At 41.6% G+C, this 27,568-nt stretch overlaps 1 protein-coding gene across 1 annotated transcript in view; it reads right to left on the bottom strand.

Annotated features, from left to right (window-relative positions):
• The window catches only part of ABI3BP (ABI family member 3 binding protein), a 237,506-nt gene that overhangs the window by 10,054 nt on the left and 199,884 nt on the right, over window positions 1-27,568 (bottom strand). The window contains exons 39-45 of the mRNA XM_015410582.1: window positions 20,753-20,863; window positions 17,915-18,046; window positions 15,500-15,568; window positions 14,536-14,745; window positions 10,563-10,671; window positions 735-814; window positions 182-211 (exon numbers count right to left, since the gene is read on the bottom strand). Of these exons, the coding sequence (XP_015266068.1) occupies window positions 182-211; window positions 735-814; window positions 10,563-10,671; window positions 14,536-14,745; window positions 15,500-15,568; window positions 17,915-18,046; window positions 20,753-20,863 (741 nt within the window). The remainder of the gene's footprint in view (window positions 1-181; window positions 212-734; window positions 815-10,562; window positions 10,672-14,535; window positions 14,746-15,499; window positions 15,569-17,914; window positions 18,047-20,752; window positions 20,864-27,568) is intronic.

The following is a 27,568-nucleotide window of genomic DNA, read 5'->3' as shown; positions in this document are numbered from 1 at the left end:
TTAGGCCGTTCTCAGGTAAACATTTAGCATGGCAGGAATACTTTGCAAAAGGCATAGGCTGAAAAAGTGAAATCATGTGTGAATGCCTTTCTATTTCAGTTCCACTCTGTCATAAAGCTATACATTATCTCACTGTACAAGTATGTTCTCATTAGAGTATGCTATAGGTATAAGGACTTACTTGAAATTTGCTCATTCACTCTTGGGTCCGCTAAGAAGGAAGGAAAAACAAATACTAGATCAGACCGCAAAATAACTTGTAGCATTACAGAAACACACTGGAAAAGGATTTGGCTGTAATTTATGAGAATTATAGTTTGTACAATACTAACATGGTTTAGATGTCAGGGCAGAAATAATGCAAATCTAAACTCAGCAAATCAGCTGCCCAAGGACTTAGAACCACTGCAGGGCAGTGCTTTTAAAAATGTTATTTATTGGACGATGCAGGTCAGTCTAAAGTGATGTTCCAGTACCTATGAATGTAAAAATTGCTATGTTATTTTGCATTTTAATATTTTAAAGGGTGCCAGCTAATTGATGCACTAAATGAAACTCATACCTGATTCTGTTTTAAATGGCTTTGTTTCACTACTTGGACCTTCACCAAGAGGGTTGCTAGGTATCACAAGGAATTCATAACTAGGAAGAAAATAAGAAAAAATGCTATGGTATTTTGCATTTTAATATTTTAAAGGGTGCCAGCTAATTGATGCATTAAATTAAACTCATACCTGATTCTGTTTTAAATGGCTTTGTTTCACTACTTGGACCTTCACCAAGAGGGTTGCTAGGTATCACAAGGAATTCATAACTAGGAAGAAAATAAGAAAAAATATTTTTTCTTTCTTTCTACAAATATCAAGCATCCCACATAACAGAAGCAATAATACTGGCTTACTTTACATGAATGTGAAACATTTTGAGCACTTGGGGGGGGAAAACGTTATTTACGAATATAAATAAATACATTCCCAGATATTTTAAATTTTGGCTTTGGAAGCTGCAAATGACTGAATATGACGGAATACATGTTCAAACTGCAAATGAACATGTATTTGGGACTGAATACATGTCTACATGTATATTTTGCCATGTTTATATGTATATGTTGCAGGAACCTACACTTAGTAGGGGCTTTTATTAGGGCACAACAAATTATATATGTATCATATGCTAATTTGTAAGATATATTGCATCTGTTATGGACATTTTGTATGTGTGGATTGACCCTGAAAACCTAAGGTTTTATGTAAATATTTGTTTGAACACTTTCATCTCAGAACTCACAGCAGACACAGTCAGAATTCAGCATGCCATGGCCACAACAGCTACAATCTTAAGAACACATTCCTAAAAGTAAGCTGAAGAAAATGGGACTTACTTTCATGTAGACCTGTTTAGGTTGCTCCCTACAGTTTTTTTTAAAAAAACATGTATAATATAGAAACACACATCAGGAATCCAGGGCCAGTGGCTGAAGCATGAAGGCTACAAATCAATAAGCAACAGGGGGAAAAAAACCCAAACAAGTATACCACAGCACAATTTACTGTGAAGGAGCAGCAGAAAAGAGTCCAAGTCCAGTAGCACCTTAAAGACTAACAATATTTGTGGTAGAGCATGAGCTTTCATGAGTCACTGCTCACCACACTCTGGCACGTATTTTGTTAGTCTTTAAGGTGCTACTGGACTTTTACTCTTTTCTGCTGCTACAGACAGACTAACATGGCTATCCATCTTGATCTACTGTGAAGTAAATTAGGCTCAGGGAGCATGACAAGCCCAAGATCGGCCAGTGATCTTCCACAGCAGAATAGGGATTCTAGTCTGATAACTACACCACACTGGCTTTCCATTTAAATCTGATTTAAAGTAGAAATATTGTGAGGGTGATTTTCATTATTTACTCCTCTCCAACTCCCCCTTATGTGATTCCTACAGGTTCCTCTGGACTCAGGAGCAGCATTTTGTGCAACATTTTGGGCTGCAAGTAGGAACGGAGAAGCAAGGAAATCACTCTCCAAAGACAGAAATCCCTTCTGTCAGTGGAAATTAATGGTGGATCCAAGCTGTTGATATTCTTATGTACTGAGATGCTGGCAAGTACTTCTTGGTTTCAACATGAAATTACTATGTAGACACACAAGGACCTGGCAAAACTTAAATATGGGGAATGATGCTTAAAGAAATGAATAGGACTTGAAGATGCTGATCTTTGGCCATGTTGTATTCACATTCTCCCTTTCATAATTCAGTTGAACTTGTCTCCTGGGGAACTTTGGCTTTTCAAATATTGAAATGAAATTACTTTTATTTATCACTGAAGAACTGGGCAAATGCAGCAATTGAAGGAAAACTAAAACAAAAATAGAAAAGGTGGACGTCTGTGAACAGACAATTCCCATCATGGCACTGCATTGTTTGGCACAGTAAAATAACTTTAAGAGCAGAAAAAACAGTGTAAGGAAACCCTAAAATGCCCAGTAATACTGCCAAGAATCCCTGTGGAAATCCAGTGGCCCATAATTAAAGGAGGAGGCTTAGGTCACACTGGGGCCCTACACCCTCATCTTTAAGGGCACAGGATAATGAATTGCCACTTCAAATTGGCATCCCCTAATCACAAGTTTACAATGTTTTACAACTTTTTAAAAGCTCATATAACTTTTCCCCCTGTTTCTCTTTCAGCTTCTGCCAGCAATATTTTAGTATCTATTGCAAAATGTCTTGGGCATGGCTGCAAAGTTTCCTGACTTTGAATGATGTGCTGTCTGAATGTCATTACCCTAAAAAATGATTCAGTGAAACAGGAAAAGTACATACAATCTAGTAATTAATATATCATTGCTTCAGAATCCATGGGTGTTGGCTAGGGATTAAGAAAAACACTGATTGACGGAAATGTACATGAGACAGTGAGATAGTTGTATTACTGTGAGCAGCCTTGTGCCCACATTATATGGAGACAAACAGGAATGATAAAATCACAAACCTTTTAAATTCATAGCACAAAACAAGCAACTTTCCAATTCAATGTCAAAGCCATTCAACTGAGGCCAAACTAGACGATGCGTGACAGGAATTGGTTCAGGGGTTCCCCAGCCTGACTTTTAGTCATACATAATATCATGGAAAATGGGGTTGCACTTACCTGTAACCACTGTTCATCGAGTGGTCTTCTGTGCAGGCACACATGGGACTGCACAGTCATAGGCCAGCTGAGGGAAGAGCTACCAAGCTTTTCTTAGATTTTTCTAGAGCCTAAGATTTCCCCCCCTCCCCTCCACTCACAGTGTATCCTTTTTCCCACCCAAAGGATCACGTGATGGAGGCAGGGTGAGCACTCTTCCCTCAGTTCCCTCTTTGCTGCCATGAGGAGCTAGAGACCATAGCAGGTCAGCCCATGGCGGGGAAAGGAAGGAGGGTTGTGTGCTTGCACAGAAGACCACTTGATGAACAACAGTTACAGGTCAATGCAACCCCATTTTCATTGTCGTGGCTTCTGTGCAGCCCCACATGAGAGAATAGCAAGCTTACTTATACCAAGGAGGCAGCTGTGGGCTGATAAGCAGAAGATAGATTGTAGGGCCACTTGTTCAACAGCTGCCTCATTCTGAGCATCCACATTCATAAAATAATGATGAATAAGCGCGGAAGGTAGCCGCTTTGCAGACATTGTTGAGGGACAGCTGGGACAGGAAAGCTGCTAACGAGGCTTTTGCTGTAGTAGAATGGGCCTTCAGTTCGATAGGATAAGGCAAACAGGCTTCACTATATAATGTTTTGATAGTGGCTACTAACCACCTAGACACTGATTGGGATGTTGCTGCTTTCCCCTTATTTTTACCCTTAAAAAACCCAAAGAGCTTCCGATACTTCCTAAACTGCTTTGTTCATTTTAAATAAAAAAGGAGTGCCTGCCTGATAATGTGTGTAGTGTTTGTTCAGCAGTGGAGGTCGGGCGTGGGGGAAAAAACCCTGGAAAGACTATATCCTGATTGATATGAAACCTACAGACCACTTTGGGCAAAAAATCTAGACTGGGCCTTAACACCTCCTTGTCTGCATGGAATTTGGTAAAAGGTGAGTTGCATCTTAATGCACTCAGGTCCCCCATCATATGTGTGGAAGTGACCACTACTAAGAAAACAGTCTTGTAAGAAAGGAATGACAAGTCAGACTTTGCCATGGGTTTGAAAGGTTTATACATCGACTTAGAACGGAGAAAGACAGGACTTCTCCCAGTTAATGAAGAAACCCAGCTCCTGAATGGTGTAGGGTGCAATTTGTAGATCATGTTCTAAACTGTCTTTGGAGTTTGTTAGTAACAGCCAGTCATCGAGCTAGGGGTAGATGGTGCAACCTCTCAACCTAAGATGTGTCATAACCACCAAAATACACTTAGTGACCACCCTGGGTGTGGTGGCCAGTCCAAAAGGTAGGACCTTATATTTGTAAGGCCTCATCCTTATAAATGAACCTGAGGCATTTTCTACAAGCTTTATTGATTGCTATATGAAAATAGGTATCCTTCAGATCGAAGACTGAAAACCATAAACCTCATTCTAATAGAGGTAAGTTCTCCTGCAGGGAGAACATGCGGAACTTACAAACATGTACATGTTTGTTTAGGTCAAGGATAGGTCTTTTCCCACCTCCCTTGTCAACAGCAAAGAACCTAGAAAAGAAACCCGACCCCTTAGCACATGGAGACAGTTTAGTAATAGCTCCCTTGGACAGAAGGGAGGAGACCTCCTGCGATAGAAATGAGGAGGGTGCTGAGAGTCCCTGTGGGGTGAAGTGGAGGCATGGAAGCAAACTCCATGAAGTAATCCTTTTCTTTATTACCGATGGAATCCAAGAATCATCTGTGATAATAATCCAAACATTTATGAAAGTGGACAACCAGTCCAAAAAGAAAATTTCCCATATCAGTCAAGCAGACAAAGACACTCTTGGGTGTTGCTCCCTTGGAGATTGTGAGGGATGCTTTCCCTTTCGCTGGGGGGGGGCTTTCTACTATCAGTATGCTGGGTGTAGAAAGATCTATAGGGTTGCTGAGGGTTTTGAGGGGCCTGAAATCTATAGTCAGAGAATCTGTATGAACTAGAGTGTCTTGGGAAGTACCACTGCTTATAGGGCTGAGTAGCTGTTGAAGTAATGCCAAGTGATTTTGCGGTGAGTTTGTTTTTGCAGCTGTGATCTAGCATATCATCCATCCACTCACTGGACACCTCTTGACTTTCGAATGGAAGCTCCTCGATCTTGGCCCTAGTGCCTTGGGGGAGTGCAGAAGATCTAAGCCAGGAATGCATCCTGAGAATGATACCAGAGGCCAGGGCTTTTCTTCTTCTTTTTTCTTTTGGAAAAAGAGGTGCCAGAACTCTCAAGAGGGAAATGAAGTTTTCAATCTGTATACTGAAAACTCATGAACTTTTAAAGATTTAAAAAAGAATTTTGTTGAAGAGGTTCTGGAACTCTGTTCTGCCGTGTTCCCCCAGAAAAAAAGCCCTGCCTGAGGCCATAACTCTGTTGTGACAGTCAGCCACATGCCTAGCCACATTCAATTGTTGCTTCCCTAACTTCTGACCCTCTATGACCAACACCTTGGCAAGAGGTTTTTTTTTTATCATCAGGGAGCAGATCAACAAACTGAACCATACAGTCCCAAAACAACATTTTGTATCACCCTATGGCAACAGTAAAATTTGTAACGTGAAGCTCCATTGCATCCAATGAGTAAACTTTGGGCCCTAAATAGTCCAGCTGGTGACCTTCTTTGTCCAAAGAATGGGATCCTGCTCTACCTCTGGCAGGTAAGACTTCTGAGATCAGAGAATTTGCTTGCGGAGGTTGGAAGAGATATGCTCAGGTGTTCTCTCTGACTATATATAAATTCTCCAGCTTTTTTGCAGAACCTGCAGCAGAGGCCAGTTTATACCAAATATAGCAATATCTTGAATGCCTTGAAGCATGGGTAAGGCAATAGGTCCAGAGTCTGGAGAGTATAAAACTTTCATAATGGAGTTGCTGGGCTGGGATTCTGAAGACATGTATTCCAAACCTAAGGACTTGGCCATGCGGATTAACTGTTTGGAGTACAGTTCTAAGTCCTCTGTCGGGGATGGTGCTGAGGATTTGTCCATTGTATCATCAGGTGAAGGCATGGAGGTGTTCTCCAATTCAGATTCTGATCCTAGATCCATTCCCTCTTCAGGATCAGACATGAGGGGTGAAGCTGTGTCACTCACTCAAAGATGCCTAGTTGTATGCTTTCCGTTGTTCCTTCCCTGACCTTGTAGCTGAACAGTAGGATGTGGGAAGAGAGTACAATGACCCTGCTGGTCCCATGAGCCCCCTTGAGGTGGGAATATCATAGGGAAGGGGAACCAGAAGGACTGCTGGGAAGATTGATGAGGAGTTGTGGTTCTTGATGCCTTGGAGGCTCTGTTTGATGTGGAGGGACCTCAAAAATGTCACCATTGGATGGAACTGGGAATCAATGTTGTTGTCCCAATGGTGATGGTGTTCTCAGAATCGGAGAGAGACGCACTACTTGAAGTAGAAAAGGTCAGCACCGAGGTGATTCTGAGCATTAATCGGCTAGTATCAAGGCTGGGCTCCAAGGTGAATCTGTGACCCGATGTCAAGGGGAAGATTCCACCTCAGTTGGAGGTGATAGTGAACTCCGATACAAAGGGGACGGAGTCTTTCAATGCCAAGGCAAGGAAGGTTGGTGTTGCGGCAAAGGCAACCGACACTCTTGGTGTTTAGGCTTCTTCAACTTCTTCGATGGTGGCTCCAATACCAAACAAGTAAGCATTGGCGACTTCGTTGGTACCAAGGCTGACCAGGTCGGTGCCGATGCTATGGATGAGGCTTTTTTTTTCAGTCTGTGTCTGTTTTTCCACTTGGGGGCCTAGGAAACCCAAAACCTTCTCCCACGAGGCAGCCTTAAGCCTAGCTGCCCTCCCATCTCTTGCTTTTGGTGTCAAATGGCAGCAGGCTGGGAATATGGCTGTATTGTGCCCTTCTCCAAAATAAAGTAGACATGACCTATGGTTGTTGTTCTAGGCCATTTTGGCCCTGCATGCCTCACATTTTTTAAATAAAGCCATTGTGCCCTTCCGTACTCACAAAAGTTAGAAGAACGGACACGATAAAGGCTCGTGCTCTCCTCATGATGGCAAGGAAAGAACTGCGGGAAGAGTACTCAGCCTACCTCCATCATGTGATCCTTTGGGTGGGTGGGAAAAAGGATATACTGTGCGTGGAGGAAAGAGGGAGCATTCTTAGGTGCTAGAAAAAAATTAGGAAAAGCTTGGTAGCTCTTCCTGTGGCTGGACTGTGACTGCGCAGTCCCATGTGGGACTGAAGAGAAGCCACAACAATGAACTAATGTTCTCAAGTGCTCTCAGACCCAATTCAGCTCAGGAGTGTAGCACATGGGAAGGACGGCCTTCACCCTTCCTTCCTCAGCTGTTTTCCTGAGCCAAAGCAACCATGGGGGATCCTGTTTATCCAGGTTTGGGTTACTATAAGCTTTAGTTGATATACAAGGAACCCCACAGCAGGGCAAACAGGCTCCCCGTGGCTGTTTCAGCTGGGGAGCAGGGTCAGGAGGGAAGGCTCCTCCTCCAGTGCTACATTCTCAAGTTGAATCCAGTCTCAGAGTGCTTGGGAACATTAGTTCTCTGATACTATGTTGATTCATGCCACAAGTATTGTCTTATTTGGTCCCAGGATTCAGCAATACCTATCCTGTTAGTATTCCCCTTCTTTCTAAACATATGATGCTGGCAATTTAGAGCAATAAGATAACTAAAAGATCTGTATTAAACTGAATTTGGTGAAAGATGTTCTGTTGTATTACACGGCTTGTACTTTTTAATGTCAAAGACATGTGCATGAAATATGCCTTTTCTTCAGGAACCAAGGAATAATTATAGAATAGAAGGGGAGCTGTAGAAAAATAGGTTTAAAATTTGCATTTTTACTAATATAATTAAAAATCCAACATTTAACTTGTGAAATACCCAAAAAGCTATAAGATCCAGATAACTACTTGGAGAAGAACAAAAGATAAGCACCCATACCAGACTGTACCAAAGTGCAATCAAATGAAATAAGCAAGAAATTGTAGATTTCCAAGTATAAGAAAAACTCTTTGTGAGGAATTCATGGTGGAAGAAGGAAAAAGCAAGAAATACCCACAAGAGATGACTTGTGCTGAAACTTGGGGGACCACAAGCACTTGCTAAGCAATTCAGAGAAAGGGTGGCCATCTCCTTACTAGTGGTGGAGACAAGGGAGAGGAATCAGGGCCATTTATACATGGGCTTCCAGTGACTAGTATTGCCTACTGATGCCACCAATCTACAGTACACCTGAATGGTGCTGTCCCAGCCCATTCTCTTATGGTGCTTACTAGTACAATCAAATCATTCATTTCTTGGCAATAGCCCTTTTTTGCCCTCTGCCCTATCTTACCAGGCAACATGGATTATCATCCCCATTTCATCCAGGCAGGTATTTGCTTATTTTATTTATTTTTATTTATGTTATTTATAATCCTCCTTTCTTACTGGGACTCGAGGCAGATTACACAGAGTGAGTCAATAAGAGTGAGTCAATACAATCAACAAGTTGGGACAATCAATAGACAATAAAAGACAGTTTGGGTATTAGCTCCAACTGGAAGTCTAAAAAACAGAACTGAAACAAAATACAAGTGTTAATTTGACACATTGGTGGTGGAAAGTGCCATCAAGTCACGCCAGACTTATGGCAACCCTGTAGGGCTTTCAAGGAAAGAGAATTCAGAGGTAGGTCGCAATTGCCTGCCTCTGCGTCATGCTCCTGGTATTCCTTGGAAGTCTCCCTGCTTAGCTTCCAAGATCTGATGAGATTGGGCTAGCCTGAGCTATCCAGGTCAGGGCATAACACATTAAATGATGCAAAATTATACAATGGGAGTCAACCTGTCACAATCTCTGACATATGAACTGGGTAGTATAAAGAAATGAATGGTTCTAATTGTGGAATTTTATGGTTGCTGCTAACTTAGATAATTCATAGTAGCACAGTATGTCAATGATGACTAATCTTCTACTTCAGGGGTCTCCAATATTTTTAAGCATGTGGGCACCTTTGGAATTTTGACACAGAGCAGTCGGCACAATCACAAAATGGCTGCCATGGGAAGTGGAGCCCATCACAAAATGGTTGCTTCAGGAGGACCACAAAATGTCAAGGAATGAGGTTATACATAACTCTGATAGTAAAATTGTAAACATATAAAGCAGAAGCTCTTTTAACAAAATGCCTTTTAATCTACACAGCCAATCAGAAGCCCTGCTGGGCAAATGCCTCACCTAGCTCCTCCCACTTTCTAAAACACTTGGCAGGTACCAGAAAAGGTATTGGCTGACAGTATGGCAATTGGGGACCCCTGTCCTACTTCATCTGGATGAGACTGTGACCAATAACTAAATCAGTATTATCCAGGCTGTACTAAAATGTAAAGGCCATGATCCAAAAGAGACTTAAACACAGGTAATTCGGTGTTGGACTATAACCAAAGCATGCAATTAGCCATGGCTTGAGGTGGATGTGTAAAATTTATTAATGGTCTAACTATTAGTTTCGGCTGGTGAACTGTATCTTATCGTTTGTGGACACTTTGAGAACCTCTTTGGATGACAACAACCACTAAAATGCCAAAACACTTGGTTATGAAGATCCATAATATACAAAAGTTTTGACTGAGTACCCAGCCAAATTTTGTTCATTCCAGTAACATTTAATCATTGGAAGTATGCTGAAGGAGCTAAATTTATGATAAAATGTTTTGTATTTTCCTAATTGCTTGCATTTTGTCAGGTCGTCAGATGTTATTTTTCCTTACTCTGAAACTTTGCAAACATTATTCTTGAGAACTCTCCAGATTCAAAAGCCAAAACATTTCTCACCTAGGGGGAAAAAAATAACCAACCCAAAGTACTGATTATCCAGCATATGTTGCTATGAGAGAATGGAACACCTGCATTAGGTCTGTGTTCTTAATAAGTACATGGAATTTTCCAGCCAGCCAGCTGTCCAACAAAATCGAAGAGCAAAAAAATGTGCTCATAACTGACAGATCATTATGGTGCTAAAAGGCAATGCAGAGCGTGAATAACCCTGAATATCCCTGAAACACAAAGAATCACCTCTTGAGTTCATGCCAATATCTTAGTCAAATTCATGTCAAGATAGTACATGCTTAGAAACTTCCATCAGTAGCCCTTCTGCAACAGTCTCCAGTTATTCCTCTTAATCCTTTGAATTGATCTGTTATTCATTTATAAGACTCACAAATATAAATTCCTGTTCATAGTAAACAAGGCTGGATGGTGTTATACCATTTTCTTAACACCACACTGCTTCTGAAATGGTTCAGTTAATGACTGGAGTGATTAAAAGAAATAAGTCCTCCCAAAATTTGCACACACAGATATTCACCAACCCTTTCTCAGTATTACAGTCTAGATTTTGATACCATTTTCTTACTGTGTTACCTTGTATTAGGTTTCAAGTTCTCCACAGTAGAATGGGTTTGATTTGTAGTGATAATGGACTTGTCTTTTTCATCATTGGCTCCATTTTCGGTTGAAACAACTTTATATTCTGAAATCAAGAACGAAATTTGACCAGTCATCTTCTTTCTTTCACTTGCTGATTGACTCTTTTGTCTAGCCACCAATAATGCTTTTATTTTAAACCAGTTAAAATATGGGGTAAATCAAGTTTTTTTGTCAAACTGGAATATTCTGACCATTGGCTTCAGCAGAAACAATAGACACTTTGCATGCATTTTCAATGTGCAGGAATGTCCAATGAACATCCTGTTTAGTACTGGATATGCCAACAGAGGGAATATTTGCAATGGTATCACTTTAAAAAAATCACACTCACAGACGTACTTGATCCTTGCAACTGCAGGACTGCTCAGTCAACATTACTTCAAACTGTTGTACAGTCAGGGCTTCGCACAGTCAGTCAAACAGCACAGATGGAGCTGAGCTTTCTGTGAAATGGTAATATGGTGCCAGCTATACCAGAGAGCTCTAAAGTTTCTTTACTGTATTCCTGGTGTTAATGCTGTTGCTAACAAATAGGCTGAGAAATGTGAGGCCAATACTGACCACCATCTAACATGGTGGTCATACAGCACAGACACAGGTCTATTACTTGGATTCTGTCTGGTGTCAAGACCCACCCCAGATTTGCAGGGGTAACTCACCTTGGCTGAGACAAGCCATCTGCAGCTGGCTGGCCAGTATGCTCCTGGAACAGGTAAGGTGGGGCTACAGAATTTGGGTTCAGTAATCAAGTTTGGCAGCCAGGTGGGGCCAGTCACATCATCAAGCTCTGCCTGGGGCAGGGAGCAAGCTAGAAGGTAGCTGCAGCTGAGACAGGGCTTCAGGATGCTTCTGGTTGGGAGTGAGCCAGGGGAGGGGACTGGAAGAGTGGCCAATTTAAGGAGAATCAATGGCAGGCCAGGGAGGATGGGGTATCCTTGCTGAGGCAGTGTGGAAGAGCAGAGAGTACAGAAAATAGAAATAAGGTGGTGCAAGCACCTCCCATCTACAGTCAAAGGACTTGCAGATTCTCTGCTGTAGGGAAGGCCATGGCAGAGCAAGGGGGGAAGCCCTGTAGTCGATAAGTGTGTATGTGTATTCTGTCTCTAGAGCTGTCTAACCAGCAGAGGTCATTTAAGGGGGATCGCGGGGGATCGCAGTTCCCCCGGGTGAGGTATGGGGGGGTGGGGCACATGACGAAGCCCCGCCCCTGCTTCCGGCAGCCCCGCTTCCGGCCCTCATTCAGCCAGGAGGAGGCAGGAGAAGAGGGAGGGTAAGTTGCTTCCGCCCTGCTTCTCCCCACCCCTGCCTGCCTGGGGCCAGGGAGGGCCTTCGCGGGGCTTCCTTGCACTCCCGCCAGCCTTGCAGGTCCACCGCCGGGCCCCTCATGGGGCTCGGCAGTGGAGCTGCAAGGCCGGCGGCGGCGGCCGGGACCGTTGGGGGTGGGGTGTGTGGCCTTATGACACACTTCCGGTGATGTCAGGGGGTGTGGCCTTATGACACACTTCCGGTGATGTCAGGGGGTGTGGCATATGCTAATGAGTTATGCTAATGAGTTCCCCTAGCTCTTTTTCTACGAAACGACCCCTGCTAACCAGCAATGTTTCGTCTTCACATTTTGCTACTTAAACAAGGCATGTGCTTGTATGCTCTTTGCTCCTTCATTTCCTTGTACAACTAGTGACTTTGCTTCAGCACAAACCCACTCTTGCTATTATAACTAAATTAGAAAAAAATATGATTTGCACTTTTCTTCCAAACCATAGTATGATCCTGCATTGCAACCTTATTTTTCAGGGCAAGAGGAAACCATAGCTTTGGATACGATGGCAAACAGTAGAAAGCTTTAATTAACTCTGACTGTGTAGGGGAGATGGGAAAGAGCATGGAAGCACATGGTTTGTCCACACAGTTTATATAGTGTATACAGCACTAAGCCATGGTTTGGCATCATCTCCTAAATGTGCCATTATGTAATCCTTGAAAGCAACATATAGTAAAAAGAAACCTGACTTTAAAAATATGGTCTTAACTTAAGAGTCAAATTAGATGTGACAGAATCTTTGTGGCCACTATAAGGACATTGCCACAATTTAAAAGTCATTTTAAAATGGCACAAGGCCCAATCCAGGTTGGACCCAGGGCCGGCTCACTCACTAGGTGAACTATGCGATCGCCTAGAGCAAGGACAGCCCTTAGGGGGCACCAAACTGAACCTGGCCCCATACTCTGGGAGTTTCTTGATTATTTGTGTTTTTCATTCTTCCTAAAATGCATTTATTTTTGAAAATTGGTGGGCGCACCGGGGGGGGGGGGGGTTGCCAGAAGGGATCCTTGCCTAGGGTGCAAAATAAGCTGGGGCCGGCCCTTGTTGGACCCACAATGCAGTGGGCTGACTGGTTGTATACACCGTCTTTTAAAGCTTGAATAATCAGGAGTCATTGAAAGATGACCTTCTCAGGGATACAGAGATATTCTCTTGAATCACCCTGTCAGTTAAACAAGGTGAGGAATAACTAATGTAAAAAAAGGGCAGGCAAATGCTCAAGTACATCAGAAAGGAGATCTAGAACAATTTTAGGGAGTACACGTCGAGGCACTGCTCCATAACTCACTTCTCAAAGAGAAAACAAGTTCTTGAACTACAGATTAGAACACATGTCCCCCTACAGTCCTGAAAACCCTGGCTTTCTTGCTCACTGATAAGGATCCTAAGATCGCTCTAGCAACTGCAAAATTTGTCTCAGTCCTTCTAGCCCTCACATCCAAAAAATGAAAAATAAGTATTTTCTGCTACTCAAGATATGTGAATCAATGAGCTTCTAAAGGTATAAAAGGAAAGGAAAGAACATGCTTGAAATACTACGAGTCCTACTAGTACTACCCATCTCACCAATTAAGATATCAAGCCTGCTTTCTGTGCGCCTGCCTTCAGGGATGAGATGGGCAGTGACTAGACACAAGGCATTTTCTTTGATGGCATCCTGTCCTGGAACGCTGTCCCCCTTAAGGTTCACCTGGTACCTTCTTTACATTCTTTTAGGTGCCAGGCCAAAACACATCTTTTTACACAGACTTTTAATTGGGGATTTTAAATGGCCTGCTTCTGTTTTAAGGATAGTTTTAATGCTGGTTTTTATGTCCAATGATTTGTTTTGATATAGGTATATTGTTTAAATTGTAAGCTACCTCAAGCTTTGTTTAAAGGTGAAGAGGTGGCATAGAAAGATCCTAAATAAATAAATAACATCAATAATGTTCTTAGATGTATGAAAGATCCATAATGTTGAACCAGCCATTATTACATAGATAGTGCTCATGGCCAAGACTCGTATCATTAACACATTAAGGCCCTATACACATGTATTGAGAATAAACCTCATCAGACATAGTAGTACTTAGTCCCCTAGATATCTGAGAACAGCTGCACAGGGACTGGGCTGAAAGACCACATGTTTATTTTGGCACCACTGAATGCAGTGGGGCATTTCCAAGTAGGAAATATCAGGCAATAATTCGACAAATACCTACAAAAGGTAGAAGAGTACTGTGGTGTGGATACAGCAAATTGTGACTTTTGAGTCTTTTGGGAAAGCTTCTTGTTTTGAATGGCTTCGATATCTCTCTAATCTACACAATTTTGCAAGTGGCAGATAAATCAGAATAGCTAATAGGAATAATGTGTTATAGGAATAACAAACAGAAATGAAACATCAATAGAAATGAAACTGAATATCATCGCATTCAAGCTAACATTGTAAGAAGACACAAGACAAACTAACCTGTAAGAAATTTCAGAACACTTTTAATATTATTGTCTTGGCCCTGTTCAAAAATGTCTTTGATAAATGAATTGAAGAGAGATAAAAGTGAGCATCATATTCAAATTCAAAGAAGGCAACAGTCTAACCTGTAACTGTGTCATTTTGTGGTTTTTCCCAATCCAGTACAACAAATGATGGACAGCCCTCAACAGTCACCACAGTGAGGTTGGTAGGAGGATTTCGTGGAGGGCTGGAGGCCTCTTTGTTGTCGCCTTCTTCTTTAGGAAAAAGCTGGAGAGTATCTGTGATGGAACATGGAACATCTTCGTCCTTTTTCACGTACTTCACATGATCACCTGGAAGGAAAACATCCATATTTAAAAAGAAGATGAGGTGGTAAACCTGTGTCTAACATGTGCCTCGGCTGAGGGTTCCTATGGGGGAATGTTTCTGATATTGGAAACATTTTGATGCTTAGAAAACTAGGCTAGAATCTAGATGTCTAGTTTTATATGCAGGTCTTCTGCAATGTACAAGCTCTGTCACAGGCATCTTCATCTGCCATCTGAAGTTTACCATCTCATCTGCTGTTTGTGAGGCTAAACCATAGTGTTATAGAACTCTACAATCCTTGAGAGATGGGCACATGTAGGAAAGTACCAGGTCAGAGCACTTGCTTAACAAACTGTGGCTAAACTTTAAAAGATTCAAGGTAAAGCAATGCAGAGGAAACATGTCAGACATTGTGGCTCTCTGCCTTTATATTATTATACCATTCTTTGCTTTATTATTTTTATATTATTTAGTAGTTCCTAACAACAGAGCAGTATACTTAGAAAGGAACTTTGTTATCTCTGTCTCTTCCCAGTGGAGTCTACTGAACATTCCTGAGGACTGACAATATTAAGAATGGGATTTGATGTGAAAGACTGCCCCTGGAAAGGGGCAGATATCCCTCTGCACACCACTGCCTAAGTTCTTCCCTGAGCACAGCAAGACCTTGCACAAGAAGGAGTTATTTCCCCCTCCAACTGGGGTTAGACGGATCAATGGACAGAAAAATATATGTGCTGATACAGGTTCCTTCAGTATCAGCTCTTTTAGACGTACCTTTAAATCTTGGTTTGCCTGCTATATCAGTCTCAGATGTAGGCTGTGAGCTGAACACAGTTGTGTTACCTAAGGGGAAGAAAGCCACAGGAAAACATTTCAAATAGTTCATATTTCATTGGCATGTGAATCTCTAGCAGTTTCTTAAAAGTCTCTTCTTGGTAGATGCTTGGAGTTACGTTAGCTTTTTCTTAAGAAAGAGATGATTTGGCTGTGATGGAAACTATAAAGCTATTGGAGATGCCAAAATAAAGATAATCATAACCCAAATGACTGAGCTCACTATTGCTGTTGGAGATGTTTCATGTATAATAAACAAAATCCTCGTTAAAAGTCTAAAAAGATTTGTTTTGTGTTTCACTTACACTACAGCCATTTCACTCATTGTCTATCTCTCCTCAGGGAGCCCACTGGTCTTGTACTTTGCAACATTTAAAAAATGTTGGCAAACCAGATCATCTTTTTATAGCATGCCATATCCCATTAATAGTCAGGGAAAGTTATGCGTACACAAGCTGCAAGCCAATGCAAACATGCCAAGCAAAATTAGTACCAATGAATGTCTTCTGCAAACACCAATAGTAATAACTTTAGTGGACCAGACTGTGAAATTAGGACCCACTATACATGATGCAGAAGTTTTATGATTTGCTTTGCAAGTTCTAGCCATAGAAATTATGAGTGATGGCAAATATTGTGCCTATTCATCTCTCCCTAGAAGATACTGCCACTTCATCCCACCCTTCAACCAAGGTGGTGAGGAAGGGTGGGGTTTGCAGGCAGCCCCTGCAGATGGGGAGGCATGTACCACTCCAGACATGGGTGAACAGAGATGCACCAGCAATGAGGGGACAGGGAACAAGTGAGGGCTCTTCAAGAACCACTGGGTCTGCTTTGCCTTCTTTGTCCCTTCAGCCATGATACCAAACCTTGTGCCTGTTTAGTTCCCAAAAGAAGAGACTTGAACTGTGCCAGTATTCCTATTGGGAATATATTTGAGTTGCCAATTAAATATGAAAACAGATGGAATATAAATTTTAGACCTCACTGTGCAAACAATGCTGGCTCAGCTATCAGCCTTGCATCTCCCCTCATGCTCTGCCCTTTTTATTTTTATAAGCATGAACTATTATAATTTTTCATGAAATACTTTATCAACTAAAATATTGTTTTGTTTTATCATTATTGTCCCTTGCTTTATTAATAAAAACGGATTGGTAAAAAAGAAGAAGACGACGAGGAGATTGGATTTATACCCCGCCCTTCATTACCCAAGGGAGTCTCAGAGCGGCTTACAAACTCCTTTCCCTTCCTCTCCCCACAACAGACACCCTGTGAGGTAGGTGAGACTGAGAGAGCTCTGACAGAAACTGCTCTTTTTCAAGAACAGCTGTACCAGAACTATGGCTTGCCCAAGGTCATCCAGCAGGTGCAAGTGGAGGAGTGGGGAATCAAACCCGGTTCTCCCAGATTACAGTCCGTTCACTTAACCACTACACCAAACTCACTCTACTCCAAATTTGCTCTACACTACACCAAAATTGCAAAACTGCTCTAGGGATTGAACATATGTGTGAATACAAGAAACATCACAGGTACTACTTATGTGGTACTGTGCATAGCCAGCTTCTATATAAAAATTGTAGAGCTTCCCCCCCCAGAATTTGACTACTGGGGATATACCTTTTAAACTGACTGTGATACTGCTGCTTTAAACTTCCACTGATCTATATTTGTTGTTTGTTTGAAATATTTATATTCACACTCCAAATAAAATACTTCCAAGATAACTTACAACATCCATGAAACCATAAGGCTAAAAATCAGAATGAGTATCATCAAAATAAATAAAGAAGAAAAATAAATAAATAAAAAATAAATAAAAACAGCATTAAGGTCAATATTATATATGACGATAAAAGACATTAAAAATACTAAATGCAGAAAAACTCAGAAATATAGCAGTACAAACCCAGTAGAATTAAATATAAGGTAGTGCTATAGTTTAAAACCCACAATAAAGCTAGCAGAACTAGCAAAATTAAAACCAGGCAGGTAAAACAGTAAAAAGCTTGGGTACAATCAAAATGTCTCTCCCCCCCATTACAAATATTTAAATCTTCATTCATCTGTGAGCTCTCTGCATTGGCTAATACCCACACCCACAGGCACAATCGTACCCTGCTTATTGAGCCTATCCTCTTCCATACTTTATGCCCACCATCTGAAAAGGCATTATCACTGGATGGGATTCTGGAGACTGGCACAAAATGAGTGAGCAAAAGCTCTGCTGATACTTGGAATGATGGGATGTCACCACTACAGCCATTGGCACTACTAGAATCTTAAACTATGGGTTGGACTGACAGTTTTTATATCATAAAAAAGCCCCAAATATGTAACTAAAATTCTTACTGTAATCTGGAGAAGAAGAAGCTGTAGGAGGCTTTTTAGGTGAGCCTGTTCTCACAAGGGTCGTTGGTCTCATAGGTTTTGCAACAGAAGATGCTGTGGCAAGTGGCGGGGCTCGTGGCATCAACATATTTCCTTTTTGGGGGGAAAAGGTGAATCTGATGATTTGAGTCGGAATTAATTTACCTTAAAATCTAACTAAAATGTTCTATAGGTCATAGAAAAGCTTCAGTTTCTTAAGAACGCCACCCTCCCGGGATTAATTTTAGAAATATACATGCATTCTGAGATGAGCATTAATCATTTCTTCTCTCTCAGTGGTTAAGGAAGAATTTACTTAATCAAGCAGTTTCTATGTATCTCACCTGTATGCTACTTTCTAGTTTTTTCTCTTGGTTGACTTCTGTTGTAAGCCATGGGATGAAAGGTTTAAACACAAATATCCTGATCTACCTCTACACATCAGCAGGATTTTGCACTTCTATCACTTGCTGGATCAGGGACTGCAGGCATAACTTGGACATGCATCCAAACATGTAGTGGAATGTGCATTTCATTGTGCCTAAAATCTATGTATGGGATAATGTGTACTTGAATTCATATCTCCCCCTTGCCAGTGCAACTAGTCACACAAAATACCTTTTTAAAAGCACATCTAAAGTAAGGTGGGGGCACATAAGAAACCTATCTTCCTTTCTTAATATAATTTCATATTTTGTGAATTTGCATAATCAAATATAAGAGATAAATTATAAACTGTTATATCTCATTGTAACACAATGAGCCTTGTGGAAGGTTGGAAGGTACTTCTCTGGATACAAACCTCATTCTTTTAGCAAATCTGAATGAGGTTAAATGCCATTTGATGTTACAGGTACCTTTTTGCATTGTAAAAGTAATGTATATTGTAATGAAAAGTTGGTTGATATGTTTCATTATTAAGGATGGACAGTGTGATTCTATGACTGTTCATTCCTAGCTGTAAAAATGCAGGTGTTGGTGGTAAGCCTATCAGCATGCACGATTACTCTCTCAATTTTTCCTCCCTTACAATGAATTATTACATCAAGCTCTGAAATCCTTTTCCTTAATAGGAGCGTGAAAGCTTCTGCTATAAATTCTCCCTTTTCTCACCATGAAATATTCACTCCTACTATGTATGTAAACTGAGTTCTGTGTTTAGAAAAAGAGGAAGTATATCTACAAAACTTATATGTAGCAATTTTATTGATTAAATTTGTGAAATATAATCCAAAGAAAAATACTTTGGAAAATATTTTGGCATGCTCTATTATTTTAATACAAGTTTTGTGGAACAGCATTTATCCAATTCCCTTCATTAGCCAAGGCTGCCTCAAGAACCCTTTTTTTTAATTAGAACTGCTTTTTTATTAGAAAGTGCTTCTCTATGATGACATCCCACTGCATACTATACTATCTCTCCTTATATATAATTCTCTTTCGGTGTGAACGTTCCACACGCTCCCACAGTATTTGGCTCACTCAGCTACCACTGGGAAGGTCTGCCAATCCCCTGACTGCATTGCCTCGCTGCGTTGCCTCAGTCCTGCCCACAGAGCCAGCTCCCAGCGTCTCAGCCTCACTTCTCTTGGCTCCTGTGTGGGACTAACTCTCCCCTCAGTGGCTGTTGGTAGGCAACCAAGCTTGCTTCTGTCAGTAAAAAGACAAAGGACTTTCAGCATAACCCCCTCTACCGCCCACTGCCAGCTTGGCTACTTTCCTGTCAGAATAAACTGAAAACGGCTCTCTCTCATTTTTGGCTCCACCATGGCTGGCTGGCTAATGAGGGGGCCCAGCGACCATCACACCATTCTCTTCAACCCTCTGCTTTTTGGCTGACTTTCCCCTAGGGTTGCCAGTCTCCAGGCGGAACTGGAGATCTCCCACTGTTACAGTTGATCTCTAGATGACAGTTCCCCTGGAGAAAATGGCTACTTTGGAGGGTAGACCCTATGGCATTATACCCTGCTGAGTCCTCCCACCCCCCAAAAAAATGCTGCCCTCCACCCCCCAAATCTCCAGGTATTTCCCTAATCAATGCTGGCAACTGTACTTTCTCCTCAGTGCCTGTTGCTAGGCAACCAAGCTTGGTTCTGTGAGTAAAGGGCCCTTTCCACACCTATGCTGGCCTTTGGGAGAAAACTCATTGGGGCCAGTCCTAATAGGGTTGCCAACTCCAGGTGGGAAATTCCTAGAGATTTGAGGGATGGAGCCTGGAGAGAGTGAGGCTTGAGGAGGGGTGGGACCTCAGATAGGTGCAATGCCATAGACTCCACCCTCCAAACTAGCCATTCCCTCCCAGGGAACCACTGTTGCCAATCTCCAGGTGAGGGATGGAGATCACTCAAAATTACAACTGCTTTTCAGGTAGCAGAGATCAGTTCCTCTGGAGAAAATGGTGGACTTTGTGTCATTATACCCTGCTGAGGTCACCACAGCAAATTGTCACTGAGTGCCCAAAGCCAGGGCACTCTCCCAGAGCCTCTTTCTAGAGCTCATTGTATTTATTTTCACAACAGGCCTTATTCCTAGTTAACCATAAATGTGAAGTCTCTCTCTTTCACACACAAACACACACACACACATGCACACACACACACCAGGTAGTTTGGACATCACAATATAGAAAGGTATTACATAACTTTTGCTTTCTGAATTCTACAACAGTCTTTCTCACAAGATAGTGTCCTTTTAAAAAAACGACAAAAGTTCTACAGGACTCAAGTAAGTCTTTGGGTACACCCAAAGAAACTTCTTTGGATTACGGTCATATGCTAGAAAGGAAAAATGTGTCAAGCAGTGTTTGAAAGAGTAACATACCTGAACTCCCAGGTTTACCAGTCACCGTGTTTGGAGGCAAAGGTTTTCTTCGCATTGCTGTAGGCTTGGCAGGAGCTAAGGGTGGTCGTGGAGGGTCAGGTGGTGTAGCTACTGTATAATGTTACAAGACACCACTGTTAGCGGAGGAACCGCATGCCACGTAATCAGAAAGAGAAAAATGGCTAATACACTTCTCAAGCAAAATTTTAAGGCATGAGCTTCAGCGATAAGAACTGCAAAAAGAACACAAAACACAGACAGGGAAGAGCTGAAAGGAGTTATTTTGAGCGTTTACATTTCTAGCATGAAAATGTGCATGCTTCCAGCATTAGACTAAAACAGCACAGCAAGGCAGCTAAGCCAGTTCACAAAAAGTTTGCTTCTTAGTTAAGAATAACTATTGTCTTTTTTATACAGCATGATATTGTTCAAAAATAGATTAGTGTTGGCAGAAGAGTTAGATCATTGATTTCTAATGAAGAAGTGAAAAGTGAGCACACTGTATATGTCATTTAAGCTCACAGCTGTAAAGCACAGTTCATTAGAGATCAGGCTCTGTAAGAAGGCACATAAATTTCCTTGGAGTTGCATCCTGGGGCTTGCGTCCAGTGCTTTTGAACAGGGAAGCTGAGCTTAGGAGTTCAGTGGGGGGTGTCAAGGGGGAGCCAGAGAGAACTCCTGCAGTTGGAGTTTCCATAAAAGGACAAATGAGCTCCACAGCAGCAAGGAGGGCAGAGTACCACATTATCCCCCCCCTCTATAGTAAGCTGCAAATATTCAGGTAAGTTCCCAATTTTAACCCTAAAATACCTTTGAACAACCAAACCAGTTATGAAGGCAGAAAGCCAACAGGAGAGTGGGGTATAGTCAATGTTCTGCAGGGAATGCTACACGTATGATTATCTGCCCACTTGGCAGAAATTGTAGGTGTGTGCTTGATTCATGGAGATTGTGGTTCTCAGAGAACAGATTCATTCCCTTGATGCTAGGGTTGTTGACCTGGAGAAGCTGAGGGAGAGAGAGAGATGTATGTGGGTGAGACCTTCGGGGACCTACTAGAACAGTCCCATTCCTGTGCTGACAGCTCTTCAGGGACCTACTAGAACAGTCCCATTCCTGTGCTGACAGCTCTTCTACGATCATGGAGATCAAGGGTATCAAGGTTGGAGGGCATGAGGCTGAGGAGGAGGGACATGATCCTTTAGGTCTGTGGGATGATGGACCAATATTCTCTCATTGAAGATACCTCTCTGGGGTTGGGGAGAGGTGGGCTTTTGGTAGTGGGTGATTAAATTATTAAGGAATATAAGGAGAGCAGGGTCTGTGACAGGTGCTTTGACTGCATAGTGACTTGTCTGTTTTGTGCAAAGTAGAACCACACTGTTTATATTACAGAACTTTGATTGGTACTAGAGGCAAGCTAAACCTGTACAAAAGAGTTGGGCTTCACTTGAACAAAAAAAGAACCACACTACTGGTGCTTAATATAAAAAAGTGGCAGAGCAGCTTTTAAACTAAGCACCGGGGGGGTGGGAACCAACAGGAGCTGGGGAGCCTTCAGTTTGGGACAACTCAGTCCAAAGGGTAAATAGTGTGATATAGTGTAATATGTGTAAATAGTGTAAATGCGCAGGGCAATATTGGTAGGAATTCAATAGAACTTGAGAGTGAGACTAAGATGACAAAGGAAGGTCATTGGTGGAGACAAAGGGCCCAAGGATATGAGGGTTGTTGGAGATGGCAGCATGTTATAGGTGGACACCAATATGCCAATGCTAGAAGCCTCCAAGTAACTTTTTACTCAAATTAATGAATCCGGCATTATTCCCCAATCATGGAAGCATACAATGATAGTTCCAATACATAAAAAAGGCTCAAAAACAATTCCTACTAACTATAGGCCTATAAGCCTGCTTTCAGTAATAGGCAAAGTATATGCAACGTTTTCAAATTGTAAACTACTGAACTGGATAGAAATAGAATCCATAATTCACCCTGAGCAAGCAGGATTTAGAAATGGAGTTTCAGCCTTAAACAATTGTGTAGCACTGTATCATCTTGCCGATAAATATTCTTCTTATTCAAAAGGTTCCCTTCATGCAGCATTTATGGATCTCAGGGCAGCATTTGACTCAGTCCCCAGATGCCACCTTTGGGCCAAATTGTCTAAAACATCTCTAGACAAGAGACTTCTTTGGCTGATTTATAAACTATATGAGAATCCTACTGCACAAATTCGTTGTGGAGTAGATGAACAACTTACAAATACCATTCATCTCTCTAAAGGCGTTAAGCAAGGATGTTTATTAGCCCCCCCACTTTTTAATCTTTACATAAACAATATAGTTCCATATATTAAAAAAAATAGCCTGTCACACACCCATACTAGCGGGACATGAAGTACCTATACTACTTTATGCAGACGATACAGTGCTGCTATCCAGATCAGAAGTTGGCTTACGTAAACTAGTAAACTCTTTTGCTGATTACTGTATCCAAGAGGGATTGATGATTAATTATGAAAAATCAAAAATAATGTTTTTTTTCTAACAAACCTTGTTTAAAACAAAGAATATGGAAGGTTAAGGGTGGGGAGATAGAACAAGTGTCTCATTTCAAAGATTTGGGTATAGTGTTTAGCTGCAATCGCCATTGTAAACATATAAGGGCAGCAACTGAAATTGCCAAAGCAAATTCTAATGCCCTCCTTAGGTTCTACTATTCAAGAGGTGGTCAGTATGTTCCGATGGCCATTACAGCTTTTAATGCGAAAGTTACTTCCCAATTTTTATATGGGGCTGCTATCTGGTTTTAAAGAAACCTCTGAATCTTCAGTTCCTGCGTAGAATTGCAGGAGTTCCTAAATGTGTCGTAGGGACGGCACTTAGTGTCCCTGGGAGGTCTGTCTTTTGGGTTTGGCTACCTTTGAGTCAAGAGCCTGGAAGATTGAGATTGAAAGTTCTTTATATGACACCTACCGCCCAAGGAGGGGGTCTTCTTTATTTTTTAAAGGAGGATAATTATAAATGTACATGGGCAAAACATATAGAACAAGCTGGAGTGAATTGGTCTTGCCCCTACAGCGCTTAACAATATAAACTATCAAGAAGCACTAAATATTAGTATATAATGGAAAAAATAATAAAAGTGTACCCTTGGGTACTTATATATATAAAAAGAAGCACTAAATTTGATTAGATTGAGGGCGACAAACATTGACCGACTCAGCACTTCAATTCATGCTAGGTGAGTATGCTCCAACACTGCCTTAGGGATTGTGCCACCTAAGAAAATCCCCTCATATATGAGCTTCCTTACATCCCCTAGATTTAGATATGTCTTCACGCTTGCTAGGTTGAATGTTTTTCCAACTGCAGAGCTAAGTGGCAGTTTTGCTAAAAAACAGTATTCAAATAGATTATGCGATTGTGGAGACCTTAGATCATCTTCTGTTATTTTGCCACCAGTGGATTGGCCCCAGATCCTGTTGGATTACTCCTATTTTACATAGACATCACCTCCCTATGGAACCTTGCATGATAACCATACTCCTAGCAGATGAGGACCCTGAAATGACTCACTCGGTGGCAAAATATCTATCGATAGTGCTATTTTTAAAGCAGCTTTGAAATGCTGTAGGTAGTTTTATGTATACAAATTTTTAAAATTCTAAAACTAATTTCCATAATATCATGGGATTTTATAGAGTTTAAGGAAGTCTATAAAATGTTGTCTATTAATATTGTTTATGAGTATGTTTATTAGATTTTATTGTAAAAATGTTTGGTCTAAATTATCTTGTAATTATATATAATGTGTTTTATAGTAGCTGTTTGTACGTTTGGCTTAAGACCTCTGGTCAATAAGCTAATAAATGAAATGAAAGGAAGCCTCCAAGTCAAGATGGAGAACTGGAGTGCTTGGTACTAAACAGCTATTTAGATATAGTGGATGTTTCAAAAATATGGTGGAATAGGGGAAATCAATGGGGTATGGTCATTCCTGGGACATTCCTGTGTAGGTTTGTTTTAGAGGAAGTTTCTGGAAGTTTCTAGAATTTTGGTGGAATCCACATTTCCCTGCTTATTGCCCTATAACTGCTGCTACCACCTTCTTTTATCTCCATGCTTTACAATCATGTTTAGCTGTAAAATTTAAAAAAAATATGACCATACCTTTAGAGGTGCCACCATGCTTTTATATGTGGCAAACATTTTAGTATTTGTATATATATTTGCATGTGCATAAGCACAGAAAAGTTAGCAGAAGCAGCAGCCAGGCAGGAGAAACATTGGCAGTAACATGTGATGGTTGAGAGACCACTGAAGTACTGAATCAACCTTGAGAATAGTTTTGAAAGTTTGGAAGAGACCTCAATACAGTCAAATTTAAGCCAATGCATTTCTTCCCAAAGGAACGTGCTGGGCCACATCTATCACGAATCTACAGCTTGTGGTTGTTTGAGAGCTTTGGATCCAAGCCATTGTTCCTAAACCATAAGATGGAATTCCCCCACAGTTAGTTGCAATTGGCAAAGGAAACATGTAAACAACTTCTGGTTTGTCTGTCATCAGAAAGACTAAGCAATTCTAGCAAAGTTCTTCTTTGTCTATTTAACAAAGACGTGATGTATGGGATCGTAACCATTTTTTTTGTCTCATGTCTTGAGAGGATCACTAAAACAGAATCTGACATAGCAGTAGGACTGTTTTATAATGTTTTTGCTTTGTATTTTTCTTAATATATGCAACAGCACCAGTATTTGTTTTCAGTGTCTGAACTTCAGTAATATTCTGTTCCTCTTTTTCTGCCCACAGTTTTTCTTAAAACAGAAACATGACTGCCCACCAACTCATAATCCTGATAGTGGATTTTATAAGCAGGGGTCCTGCAAAGACATGCATGAGCCATCTCATTTTAGTCTCACCCACTATTTCCTCTTTTCCTTTCCTGAAAGCCCCAATAGCCTCTCCCCTTTCCTTGCTTCCTTCTCTCCTTCCCACCCACCAGCCATTATTTGCTTCCCTGTCTTAATCTTTCCCTCAGCCTCTACCAGGAAAACCAGTTGTGCAGAGCTGACCACTGGGTCAGGTTCAGTTGTGTGGGTCCGGCTACTGAGCCAAGACCAATTGCACAGTAGGGAATCTGCAAGGACTTGCACAGGGCACCTCCTTTTTCCCTGCACTCCCTCACCTACACTATTTCCCCTTTCCGTCCTCCTGGCAAACCCCATATCCTCACCTTTCGCTTCTTTCTTCTCTCCTTACCACCCACCCACCAACCTTTTATCTACCCCCATCTTGATCATTATGTATTATTTATATAAATGTACACTTCATTTATACCTATCACTACAAAGTGATACCAAAGCAGCTTACATCATTCCCCTCTCCTACATTTTATCCTCACAACAACCCTGTAAGGTAAGTCAGGCTGATAATATGTAACTGAGAGTTCATTGGTCACCCAGTAAGCTTCCACAGCAAAATGTTGATTTGAACCTGGGTCTCCCAGATCCTAGGCTGAATTGCTGACCACTATGCCACATTAGCTTTTGTGGGGCAGCTACTGTTGAGCAACAGCAAGTAGCAGGCCTGGATGCATTACGCAAGTCAAGTGGTAGCAAGTTGCCTGATGTCAGGCTTGGCACCAGTGAGCCCTCCTTTAAAATTCCAAACAGCCCTGTAAAGGACCCAGTCCCCTTCCCCTGACTTTTATTGACTTGTAGACTTGAAATACCATTGTGGTTGCCTACCAATAGCCACTGAGGATATTAATTTCTTATAGCTACAGATGCTGCTTCTATTATTTGGAGGTTTAACCCCACAATATTATTTGTTTATTTCTATTTTTAAGATTTCAGATTATTCTGCAAACCTGTTCACTTTTTCAGGTTTATACAAAGATCTGTATTGTCTGTTTTTGGCCCCAATCTCTGGGTCTAAGTATTCACTGATTTGACCATGTTGAGAATTAGATATATTGACAAGCAGAAACCCACAAGGACTTGCAGGGGTATCTCATTTCCCCTCCACTACTGTTTCCCTTACTATTTCCTTTCCCCCTTTCATTAAAGCTATCACAGCCCCTCCCCTTTTCCTGCCTCCTCCTCTCCCACCAACCAACTAACCTAACTTTCATCTGCCCTTCATCTTCAGAAATATTATTTATTTACTTCACTTATACCCCACCTTTTTCCACAATGGGGACCCAAAGCAGCCTACATTTATTTATTTTATTTATTATCTTAGATTTATAACCCACCTTCCCTTGCATAGCACAACAGCCGTATAAGGTACGTAATTCTCCTCTCCTCCATTTCTTCCTCACAACAAACCTGTGAGAAGCTGCAGTCTGGGAGTGAAAAACCCTGGAAAATGGCCCTGCCCACAGTCCACCCTGGCCATGACCCCCAAAGTAGAGAGGGAGAGAGGAAGATGCAGTCGACCTGCCCTTATCCTGCCCTCCAAAATGGGAAGGAAGAGGCAGTCTGCCCAACCAATTGGCCAGATAACAATTTCCTTACTAAGCATAGGGCTCGAGTGCGCTCTGTTCCACCTCCCTCACCCCATGCAGGGCTCAGGTGGGCCTGGGGCCATCACTGCTCCCATCACTTTGGGTAGCCTGAGTGCCACTGGCCTGGTTTCTCGTGGGCTGGAAGCTACCTTGACTCAAGTGGGGCTCACATTGGGTGGGCAGGCTGGGCATGCAGGCCTGATATGGCTGCCTTCTTTGCATCATGAGGGCCAAGCACTGCTGCCTCCTTCGCATGGGCCAGGCATTGCTGCCACCTGCTTCATCTCGTGCAGGGTTCAA

The sequence above is a fragment of the Gekko japonicus genome, unplaced genomic scaffold (genome assembly GCF_001447785.1).
Source record: "Gekko japonicus isolate JY-2015 unplaced genomic scaffold, Gekko_japonicus_V1.1 scaffold241, whole genome shotgun sequence".
NCBI classification, from domain to species: domain Eukaryota; kingdom Metazoa; phylum Chordata; class Lepidosauria; order Squamata; family Gekkonidae; genus Gekko; species Gekko japonicus.
This window is presented reverse-complemented; position numbering and strand designations above follow the sequence as displayed.